At 35.7% G+C, this 12,049-nt stretch overlaps 1 protein-coding gene across 1 annotated transcript in view; it reads left to right on the top strand.

Annotated features, from left to right (window-relative positions):
• The window catches only part of LOC139970389 (receptor-type tyrosine-protein phosphatase eta-like), a 48,068-nt gene that overhangs the window by 19,189 nt on the left and 16,830 nt on the right, over positions 1–12,049 (top strand). Inside the window, exons 9-23 of the mRNA XM_071976033.1 lie at positions 502–789; positions 1,763–2,017; positions 2,376–2,636; positions 3,296–3,386; positions 4,087–4,253; positions 4,976–5,245; positions 5,777–6,037; positions 6,797–7,051; positions 7,546–7,692; positions 8,133–8,276; positions 8,866–9,159; positions 10,066–10,202; positions 11,056–11,182; positions 11,327–11,470; positions 11,699–11,851. Of these exons, the coding sequence (XP_071832134.1) occupies positions 502–789; positions 1,763–2,017; positions 2,376–2,636; positions 3,296–3,386; positions 4,087–4,253; positions 4,976–5,245; positions 5,777–6,037; positions 6,797–7,051; positions 7,546–7,692; positions 8,133–8,276; positions 8,866–9,159; positions 10,066–10,202; positions 11,056–11,182; positions 11,327–11,470; positions 11,699–11,851 (2,994 nt within the window). The remainder of the gene's footprint in view (positions 1–501; positions 790–1,762; positions 2,018–2,375; positions 2,637–3,295; positions 3,387–4,086; positions 4,254–4,975; positions 5,246–5,776; positions 6,038–6,796; positions 7,052–7,545; positions 7,693–8,132; positions 8,277–8,865; positions 9,160–10,065; positions 10,203–11,055; positions 11,183–11,326; positions 11,471–11,698; positions 11,852–12,049) is intronic.

Below are 12,049 nucleotides of genomic sequence, written 5' to 3'. Positions count from 1 at the left end.
ATTGTTACTTAGAAAATATGCTAATAATATTTTTTCTAGCCCGTCGATTTTAAACAAAATAGTCTACGACACGCTGCAAAGATTTTGAAAGTGATTGGTTTCTAACATAGTTTTAAGACATCATACCATTATTTCATTAAATGGAAGTTAAAAATTCAATTTCCTGGTGTTTCGCATCTTGAAAATTAAACAATGATACATTGTGTGATTAGCTGCAAGCGAGGTTAAAGGGTGTGAAGACTCGCGCATAAAGTGTGCATAGCAGCGATGGACATCTCAGGTCCAGCTATAGATAACAAGGTATCACCTTTCATTACTGTCTGCAATTTTTAGCGACAAGAGAAAAACTTCACTTGCAAGCAACGAAAAGTTAACTTTTTAAAGATGGCGGCACGTTGTTTAGGCGAGTCTCCAATGCCTTTAAATCATTGATAACGCTTGCTATGACAACACGATATGAAACTCTATATAATTGTTTTCATGCTTTGATCATTTCAAAAGTGCTTCCTCCATCGGTAATGTCCATAGTTGAAGAAGTTACAGCTACATATGTAAGCCTCAGTATCCCTCTACCATCATTACCTGACGTTGAGCAATATCAGGTACAACTTCACTTGGCTGGTGATGGAGGATTCGGTGCCGCTATTGGAGAGCCAGTCACCATCGACAGGTCGGTCTGTCCAAGAGTTGAATTTGGAAATCTCCGTCCAGACTCACTCTATGAAGTAGTTACTTCTGTCATCGTTGGAGGACGTAGAACTCAGGGAACTGTTGTTGGCGTTAATACGAGTAAGTCTTTCACCCTGAATGCTGATAGCGTAATAACGTTGTTAAATATAAACAACTGTGCATTATCAAAAGAAACTATTTTGGCACTAAATTAATATAACTAATGTGTTAAATTGGCCCGTTATGTAGTTGGCAAGCATGTAGTTGCTTGAAAACTGCTGACTTTTATAAGTAATGATGACAGGTGGGTGTTACACAAGGAAGTAGCAGACTGATGTCAAGATGACGTGTTGTTACAATTTTGTTAGAGCAACATGAGTCACCTTTTTTGGTTCTCAATGAATTCAACCACATACAGTTTTCTAGAGAAGTCTATTCACATATGGAAGATTAATTGATGAAAAAAACGTTTTGTTACCTATCAAGTTATAAGTCAGAGTTATGATTTTTTTTTTATTAAATTTATTAAGCGAGGACCTTTTTCATCGAATCACTCTTAAATGAAATATATTTGTAGAGAAACATAATTGTAGAAGTATAAGTGTCACAGTTTTTACAAACTGGGGATTTAATAACGAATTAAGATGGATTTCCAACTGCGTCTGTTCTGCACGTCTTGTGAAAGATGGTGAACGAATCTCAGCTCCATTGAAGAGATGGAGGCGCTAAAGGAAACTATACAAAATGGAAAGATATCCATTACCATGTTTTCATCATTTTAGTACTACACATGATCTTAGCCAAAAGGCCGAGGACTGATATACAGAAAATAATGTAGATGACCTATAATTGCATGTTCGGATTTAGTATTTTTTGTCCTCCATTTGATAGATAATGTTCCTTACTGTTCGTTGTGAAATATGCTTTAGTAAGGAAAATGTTCAATTAAATAATCTAACCTATTAATGTAAACTTTGTTTCAAATTGTCCACCGGGACGAAATTCATCAATGTGTTTACCATCTTAATGAGTTATTTTGTTGCTGTAGGAACCACAAAACGTAACCTCTTTTCTCTTTTCTGGTTCTTCCTAGAGTCCTTGGGTCCTTTGGAAGTCAGTTTAAGTGATGTTGGTACAACATCACTTGAAATAGTATGGGGCCCAGTTGCAGGGAATTTTACGGGATATAATCTAACATACGTATCACCTGATTTAGTGTCGATATCCGTTTCCCTTGATCCGATCTTGGAAAGATATTTGTTAACGAACCTACAGCCTGGCACCGTCTATGTGGTACTTCTTCGTCAGATAGGAGGGCCTCTCTTCTTTACGGGTGAAGTTGTAACAAGTGAGTTACCATTAGGGATTAAGCTTTTCTGTTTTTGTGTTGAAATGGACATTAGAAAACGACAAAACGTTACATATTCATGCCTAGTTTTGTCGATGCACCACTAGACGTTTTACTACTTCCCGGACAAAGCTATTCATCAGGGTAATCTGCTTAGGCTCTCGATGATTACGAGGAATTTAACGGTACACTGATTGAACGATTGAAAAGTTCTCATATATAAATATTTCAGTTTAGTTGAACCCTAAATTCTGATATACGTTTAGGCTTTGTAAGCATTCGATATTTCTCAAAGCTTTGTCTCAAGCCTCGATGCTGCTTTTAATGTGAAATTAAATCCGCTTTTGCTATTCTTCAGGACCGCTCACTCCCAGTAACCTTCGATTCCAAGACGTTAGAACGCAATCATTAACAGCCGTTTGGGATTCACCTCATACTTCCTTTGAGATTTGCTATAGTCCAGTTGGCAATCTTCCTTCGCCGTATAGACTAGAGCAAACGGAACTCGACTTCGTTAACCTCCGGGCTGCTACAGAGACTTCGGTGACGGTTTATGCCGTTTCGAGGTTAGGGACCGTCAGCTATCGTAGTTTTCCAGTGACCGCAACAGGGCGAACTCGTAAGTCTCTTTATCTAACTTCACCTACTACCGATTAAGAGAGACTCTGGGCTCATGTAGGTTACATCCATAAAAAAGCAGCATGACAGATTGAATATGGAACTGGTCGATTCGGTACTGAAGGGAGGGCAGGGCAATATTCGGCTTTAAAAAGCAAGACCATTAGTGGGAGGCTAATTTACCTTGCTCAACTTAATTTGAGGAGAGCCTTTGGAAAGGGTGTGTTTACTTTATTTGCCTTATTTTAATTCACAAGATGGGACTATTGAACGGTCAATCATTAAATCAATGTCTTTTTGTTGTTATGTTATTATTATTATTTTTTTCATGCGAGAAAATTCAACTTTTAAGATAAATAAATATTGCGAATAAAAAAATATTGCGAAATAACAAACAGTGTACTTCCATCTCCCAATTTACTATTTTGAATTCAAATACGTAATACGTTAAACTCATGAATAGTGCATGGGTTGTCTTCTTTAAAGTTACAATGTGTAAATACAGAAGGGGAAATACTCCGGTATTATCAAGCAGATAAAGCAGGAGAAAGGAAGTGCTCTGATGTTTATATCAGAACGTAAGTCAGAGTTTGTGCACAAATTGAAGATTTTCTTTACAAGATATTAATCTTTTACTTACATCTTTTCCTCGTGTTAAAGTCGACAGAGAACCAGGTGATGTCCAAGTTGATGGCTTTACAACAACGACAATAGATATTTCTTGGATTGGTCTGCCTCAACCAAACGTCGCGTGAGCAATGAACTTTGAATATTGTTTATTTAATACCATTATTATGGTTAAAAGGGAAACTATATACTTTATATTATCCATTATATATTATACTCACTAGGGCTTTGATTTTCAGTTTTATGAACAAACCTTTCATTTATTAGTAGAATTACTATACGAAAGTTAGGAATAAGTAGGACTATGTGAGCAATAATTAGTCGTAAACAGTCATTGGTAATACATCGTTACAACCTTAAAGCGTAAGGTACACGTTTTGTTATTCTTAAGCTGATCATATTGATGATGTTCGTATGGTCTTTGTTTTACAAGCCAATTAACTAAGAGGTAACAAGCTCATTAACATGTTGACCCCACGAAATAGTAAACTACATCACAATTGATGATGTAGCAACCTTACTAAGAGGTATTCAGCCCACCGTTTCTCACCAATTTGCTAAGTGGAGAGAAGAAAGAGAATTATAGTAGTTTCCTATTTGCTAGTGCTTGAAAATGATTGAGACATCCGAAAAATACTCTTCTAATGCTGTAGCTTACGATTGACACTCCTCCTTACCCTTCTAAGAATCTGCACATTGGGGGGCAATCAACCAAAATCGTTTATCGCCATACGCCTCTGGATTATCTACGCATTTTTTTTTAATTCTCAGCAATACCAATCATTATAGTTAACCGCTTGTTACACATGCCTTCTGTTTTACAGATATTCTATACTCTATGCTGTTGATGGCTTAGATGCTTCCTCTAATTCGGCAACTACAACTAACACCGAATATACTTTAACCAACCTTTTGCCAGGAGAGCTATATAACATTTCAGTTGTTCCAATAGGTACTTCCTTCGTACCATCAAGAACAATTCAACGTACACGTAAGTCAAAGACTATTGACATTTATTATTTATTGTTATTATTTACTGGTGCATCTCTACGAACTGTCTGTTATGAATTATAAAGAGAAATGCTCACTACTTATATCATGTCGAGTTGAAAGGCTCGATTTAATGAAAAGATATGCACTGTGTGGATTAAATAAGGTTACAAATTACAAGCAGTACCAATTGATGATTTGAGGTCTTATTACAAATAATCCTACTCCTAATTAGACTCAAGTGGCACCTGCGTGAACTTAAGAGAATACAAATGTTAATCAGTTAATTGGTTAATCAGCTTCTGATGTGATTCAACAACCCTGGAATTCTTGTTAAGTGGGTTAATATTTTGTCACATAAAATGATATTAATTTATTGAAAAACATTGTTCTCATCTTTAAGAAATTTCAACTTGTGCAAGAATTCTTTGCAAGTTTAAGCCTCTTTATTCATATTATTTTAATGAAAATGTAATATCTTATGTAGATGATCAAACACTTTTCAGGATGCTTTGAAAGTAACTTATATCCGAAAATGAAGTCTCTTTTAGACAAAAGAAATGAAAACCCAAACACCGCCTCCTCAACATCAAAAATGAAATTAGAGATGATTTCGCATTCCCAAAACAAATGAGTTATTGTTTCAAAACACATTTGTAACAAAGTTGAATTGATTATTTGATCAACAGTTTCTCAATTTTCAATTCCATTTTTTTTTTCTAGTACCAAATTCACCAGGTGATATTTCAGTTCCGACTCGTGATGAAACCTTCATTCAGTTGACATGGTCGGAAGCTCCTCAGGGAACGAACTACCAATATCGTTTACAGGTTTTGAACCAACAACTTCAAAAGGTGACAGAAATATTTATGATGTCTACTGATGTGTTGGTTGAAAATCTAGTTCCAGGAACAAAGTACACCTTTGTACTCACAAGTGTTAGCGGCAATGGTTTCTTTGAAACAGAAAGTTTACCAATAAATATCACAGCAAGTAAGTGAAGATTCGATCTTATCTTTTTTCACTGGCAACTTGAATTTGAGGTTCTCAGTTATTTGATTTGAAATATTTGTAATCGAAGTTACATTTGAAAATTCATTTCATACCAATTCAGCGAGATTTCAAACATATTTAAACCCACATGTAAGAATAGAAATGTAAATACAATCATGTATGTATGTATGTACGTATTTAAGATCCTCCTGCAAGCAGGAACTCGCGAAAAAGCCATCATTGGCTTATCAAAGCCCAAGCTGACCGAAGCCAGTCTCTTAGATTCATATTTAACGTCCATGATTATGAATTGTCAATTGTCAACAACTATGTAACTGGACGACATACATTAATCTTGAAGTGACTCAAACCGGGGCTCTTATAATTAGAAGGCACCGGCGTTAATCACTAAGCTATCACTCCTTGTCATAATGTTTCGTTTCCCTCTTTGTTTATTATATTATTTATTATTATTATGTAATGTGTGCTTTCTGTTTATGATATTTCAAGCTTTGTTTCTCCTTTTGGCAGTCACCCTTCTCCATATAGACGTGACGACAGGACCATCATCAATACGCATGGTATGGGAAGAGCCAGATGTTGGAACGTTTGATCGTTATGAGATCAACTATGAGCCGTGTGTTAACCAGCCATGTTCACAGGAGATTCCTAGTAACTTTCCGGGAGCTTTCATTAACGGTATAACTCCTGGTTCGGTGGTCACTGTCAGGGTCACCCTAAAAAATGATTTTGGAGAGATTATGCTGATAGGGGTTATCGTTGTTTCATTAGGTAAGTTATATCAAGTAACATTTATTCGCCTAAACACGTATTTCAAATGTGTAATTATTAAATAATACATTTTACATAGAATACAAAATTTTCGTTGTATAAGTATTTTCAACTACTTACAATTTTGAGTTTTCAGCCGATCAGAGTGGCAGCCACATGTTTTATGTATAGATAAATGCGATGACTAATAGTGAGTTCTGACATCATTACATACATAGTTGTGTTACAATATATCTACATATATTAAAAGAATATGTAAAATTAAGTTGGCCTGACGTTTCGATCCTATCAGGATCTTCTTCAAAGGCTATATGACAAGCAGCAGTAACAGAAGGTACAAAAACACACACAGAATACAGACAGGTTAATGAGCATGGTGAACACAAACAGATGGATGTTGGTGATAAGTAGACAAGGGATGGATGTCCCTCCACTGTTTATCTCCTACCTATCCTCTTCCCCTGTTGGTTTCTTTCTTTCTTCTCTCCATCCCTTGTCTGCTAATCCCAACATCCATCTGTTTGTGTTCACCATGCTCATTAACCTGTCTGTATTCTTTTTGTGTTTTTGTCCCTTCTGTTACTGTTACTTGTCATTTAGCCTTTGAAGAAGATCCTGCTGGGATCGAAACGTCAGGCCAACTTACTTTACACATTCTCTTACACAGGCTCTCTAGTGGATAAGCAGTTTGCTAACAGTTTTTTCTTTTTTATTAAAAGAATATAGATTTATTTTAGCACAACCATATATCTCTTTCAGAACCATTAGAGGTTTCCAACCTCAGATATACATCACGGAGGACGGAAATAAGAGTTGACTGGGATGCCAATACCCTTTACGACAGCTTTGAGATCGACTATGAACCGATGGATGGTTTTATTGGAGGTGGCATCAACGTTACCTCATGGCCTGTGGTTATACAAGGCCTTACTCCCGGGCAAGAATATTCCTTTAATGTTACGACGATTGCGAATGATGTACGGAGCACTCCAGCTTCTATATTGGCACTTACAAGTAAGTCCTAGCAAGTGTAAACCAATGCATAACTATGACACTCTAAACTAATTTGGTAAACCCTTGGTTGGTATGACTAATGTTGATCTTATATATAAGTATAACGGAATATTATGGCACATATATTTGATACTGTACCAACTGAGTTACAAGATTCATTAAGATATCGTGCATTAATATGCTTAAACAATTCGTGCTTTGGTTACTATGCTCACTGTGTTATTAACTTGTAGATCACATTAATATGTTAATAAATACATAGATCGACACATGAGACTTGCTTATTAATAATTGTTCATGTGGATAGATTTCTTTACCATTTGACACAGGTTAAAAGGTACAGGAATAAATAATAAAAAATACCTGAGATTCGACTGTATGTTCATATTGTTTTAATGCATTAGAAACCTATTTTAAACAGCTATATACACACAGTCTCCTTCGGACAATTCATTTATGAAATAAATTAAACAGGAAAATTACATATTTTGCAGTTCCAGAAACTATCGAGACTTTTGAAGTGAGTGATATTCGTAACGGAGATATACGAATCGCCTGGATACCACCGGTAATGGAAGGACTCCCTATTGATGAATATCTTGTGAGAATACGCCCTGACGGAAATGAACGAGATACTATTCGTAAGTTATATTTGGTTTCGTCGGTGCTGGTGCGGTCCTAAGCGTGTAGGCCTGTATTTGCAATACTTTTTGCTATTTTGTGAGAATTTGCCTGGAAAAACATGGAAAACAAATCAGAATACTGTTCATAAGTTAGTGTTATTGTGACAGTAATGGTGTTGGTGTGGTGCTATGGTATCATTGCCTCATGGCGCAATGACGGGTTTTGGGAATAGTTGCAATGCAGTTGATATTAGCTTTCTTCGCTATTCTCTAATAAGCACTCTTACAAAGTAAGCCTTCATACAAATTCATAAAATGAGGCTTTTTAAGACACATAAAGTTACAAAAGTGTGTTTTTTTCTTACATATATGTGGAGATATGTAATATTTGTACATTAAAGTTGAAGATATGGCAGTTCTGAGGAGCATTAATGGTATGTATTCTGTTTGTATTGTAGTACGATCAATACCGCCTACTGAAACCACTGATCGTTTCAACGGAGCAACGGGTTTCTATTATGAAGTAAGTTTGACCTCGGTCGTGAGAGGTCAACAAGGAGACACTTCTGAGAGTGAACCAGTTTCCGCGGGTGTCCTTTTAGGTGAGCTATCACTAAACCTGAATTCTCTCTGGGTTGTAATCGTTTGCACCGTTGGTTAAAAACCATTGAATAAGTTACCCGTCATCCATATATCTATGCCTAATTTACATATTGAATATAATTACCAACGTGGAAAGCGTATGAAGGTAATGGAGGAGGATAAAAAGGTAGTCAACAAGAAACATATGAGAATTATTATTGTGAAAGCTATCGATTAATTTGATCATTCCAATAGAACACGTTCCAATGCATTTGATAAAAAGTGTTGTTTCACCATGTACCATTCCTTGTTGAGTTTATCTTAATTTTCTCAATGAATGTATTGTAGTTAACAAATTACGAAGTGCGTATAGAAGTTCCAAACACACACAAACTATACCATATAAGCATACACATAAGACAAAAGTTTGACAAAAGTATGATTCAAACATGTTCCTTCTTTCAAATATAATGTACCTTTGCATAACAATATCATTATATACATCAGTTAGTCACATTTTATTCATGTTTCTATTTTCACCTATTTTGCTTCGTATTTCTATTTTCACCTTTTTTCCCCCGTTTATTTTGCACGAATTGCACAAATCAGCCCCTGCACCAGCCATTCTGAATACACCAACAGATGAAGATGTTGGAGCCACATTTGCTGATCTCTCATGGATGACAACCGGATCAAGGTTATATTACGAAATATTCTATGAATCAAACTCGACTGGAGAATCCAGCCGTACCATACCTGCCACAGAAAACACATTTTTGTTAGACGACCTAACACCAAGTACGTTATACAATGTTTCCTTGGAAGCTGTATCAGAATTTCAAATAGTGGACGGAGAGTTGATTGAAGCGCGGAGTGATCCAAGTTTCTTAATGATTTCTACAAGTAAGTATATGCGATATTACCAAAAGAGGGCTTTAGTATAATGTAATGTATTGTAAATTAATGTCTCTTCATTTCATGGAATTCAGTGCACTATCATGTCAGTTTATATTATGCAATGCAAGGTTTTGTAATACAGTAGTAGTAGTTAGTTGAGTCTCGTCTATCCGACATGCTCAGTGATTAACCTCCGCCACGTATCACGATCTTGCGCAAGGTTTATTGCTTCCTTGAAATTGTTAATATTAATGTCCTTAAATTGCGACTTTATTTTCCCGAGCAAGGTAGTCACGGGCCTTCCTACTGGTTTAGCAGTATGTCTCAGTGCTTCTCTTAAAGCAACCTTTGCTGGAGCGTCCTCCTGGAGTCTTGCTACATGACCGAAAATCTCAATCTTCTATGTGCGACTATGGATGACCAAGGTGTTTGGTTGGTTTCGTTGTAGAGCTCATTATTTGATAACCAATTTTTGTTGGTCCATCTAATGTTGAGAATATTCCGAAGTAGTCTCCTTTGAAAAGTGTCAATTTTGCGATCAAGATCCTTCGTTGTGCCCTACAGTTTGTAATTGTACAAAAAAATACTCTTTAATAAAGTCTCAAAAATCCTAAGCTTAATGTTCCGGCTTTTGTTTTGTAATATCATGTTATGTAAATGACATGTGGCATAATGTAAACATTTTGTAAAGTTTTTCTTCGTAATTTCATGTCTTATCATGTCAGGTCTTGATATTTCATGTCATGACATGTCATGTAATGTACTGTCATTTTACGCCGTGTCATGTCATGACATATGATGTCATATCATGTCATGTCATGTCACAACGTTTTCACGTCATTAGTATCATCGCAAACTAAATTTATACATGTCCTATTTGTTTCTCTATCTTATTGTTCTTTTCAATTCTAGAGTCACTACCGCCAAGAAATTTATCTGCCTTATCTGTAGAAGCAACTTCGGTCACATGGGCGTGGCTGCCTCCCAATGATACCGCAAATACATACAGTTATATAGTTCAAATTTCGCCAGGCCAGCCGTCGCAAGAGGTACCGGGTTTCTGTTTCATTTAACTATTTATAAATGGTATCATGATATACCTATATATATATATATATATATATATATATATATATATATATATATATATATATATATATATATATATATATATATATATATATATATATATATATATATATACCTACAGGGAAGTAGGAGAGGACCTTAAGAGAGTCCTGGTTCAATAAGGCGAGAAATAATTATAAATCAATAAAAGGTATCATTGCCAAATCATATAATATTTCTTCGTCCTTGTATATTCCTTCCTCTCCCTCCTACTTAGCCACTCACATCCATTTCTAGCCATCCAACCTTTCCTGGTCACGATCTTCGACTTCCTCACCAGGCTGAACCCCATTGCCTTACTTTGAAAACACAAAATCTTACAAACATTTACAGAATAAAACATGTGTCAACATATTAGTTAAATGTATTTCAATTTTGAAGAAACTATTAGTTTATAATTTTATTTATTTTTCATAACCAGGGATTGATCTAAGAATTCATAAAGGAGAGTTTTAGTCCCAGGTATTGTTGTAGCCGACCCCATTATGGCAGTTTGGAGGTCCCCCCCCCCACCCAAAGAAATGAATAAAGTTAAATAATGTGCATTCAATTTAAACATATTGAGATTATAATAAAATATAAATCGAGTTTTAAACACACGGTTGTGTTAAGAACAACTTTCGAAGTAGTTGTCTACTACTTTTGAAATTACTATCCCTGGCAAAATGGCAATTTGGCAAACTAGCAGATTCCAAGGGGAAAAAGAATCTTTGTATCTTCCAAACATAATATTCACAAATGTAAAATTTCCTTTTTACTTTCCCTTATCATTAGATAAATGCTACGACATTTAATGCACTTGGATTGAACGATGAAACTGAATATACCATCAGTGTCCTCGCTGTGCTTGGGATGTCTCAAAGTTTACCATTACGAGACACGGTGACAACTTTGTCTTCAAGTGAGTCTTTGTAGTCAAACAGCTAAGTGTTCAGATAACTGTTTATAATATTCTTTTTTGTCTTGGGAAAGATTCATCAATCCTTCGAAGAGATGCCAATGAACCCCAAATAACAATATAGTGCATCATTTTGCTTCCTTCCAGGACCGTCAATTATCACTGGGTTTGGTACACCCGTCACGCCATCCACAAACGTCACCTTGGTGTGGGACTCGCCAAAGCCTGGTGATGATGTAAGATACATTCAGGTCAAGATAAACGGAAGCGAGGAGGCAGGCAATGGGGTAGGTAGTTATATATTATGGTATATTAGGTAGTTATATATATATATATTACTAAATATATATACATATATAAATAGTAATATATATAGTAATACATATAGTAATATATATAATATATAGTAATATATATGATAGGTTCAGCTAGCATTGCTCAAGTTATATACTTTCTTATATGGCTGTAACAACAGGACTATACATTCATACAGGTTTTTATATTATATATTTCAGGTAGATCAGCGAGTGATTAATGCCAGTAGAACATCAAGTTCCTTGAGAGTGTCTGGTTTAAGGCCAGCTTACCGCTATAACTTCTCAATCTGTGCAGTTAATAATCATGGATCCAGTGACCCTACAACAGATGGGCCTTATTTGATTCCTGAAACCGGTTAGTGAAGTAAAACACTCTAGTTTTAATAAATACCAGTTGCAGTTTAGTTAGAAGCCCAAGTTCTTATGCCTTTGGGGAAAACGTTTCCCTCACATAACATCGAATTGTCTCACAAGTTCCAGCTCAACTTTCTTTTATATCCCAATAGGGCAATTGCACGCACGCAATAAAATATTAAAATACATAAGAATGTAT

This window comes from Apostichopus japonicus, chromosome 1, assembly GCF_037975245.1.
Source record: "Apostichopus japonicus isolate 1M-3 chromosome 1, ASM3797524v1, whole genome shotgun sequence".
In the NCBI taxonomy this organism is placed as follows: domain Eukaryota; kingdom Metazoa; phylum Echinodermata; class Holothuroidea; order Aspidochirotida; family Stichopodidae; genus Apostichopus; species Apostichopus japonicus.
This window is presented reverse-complemented; position numbering and strand designations above follow the sequence as displayed.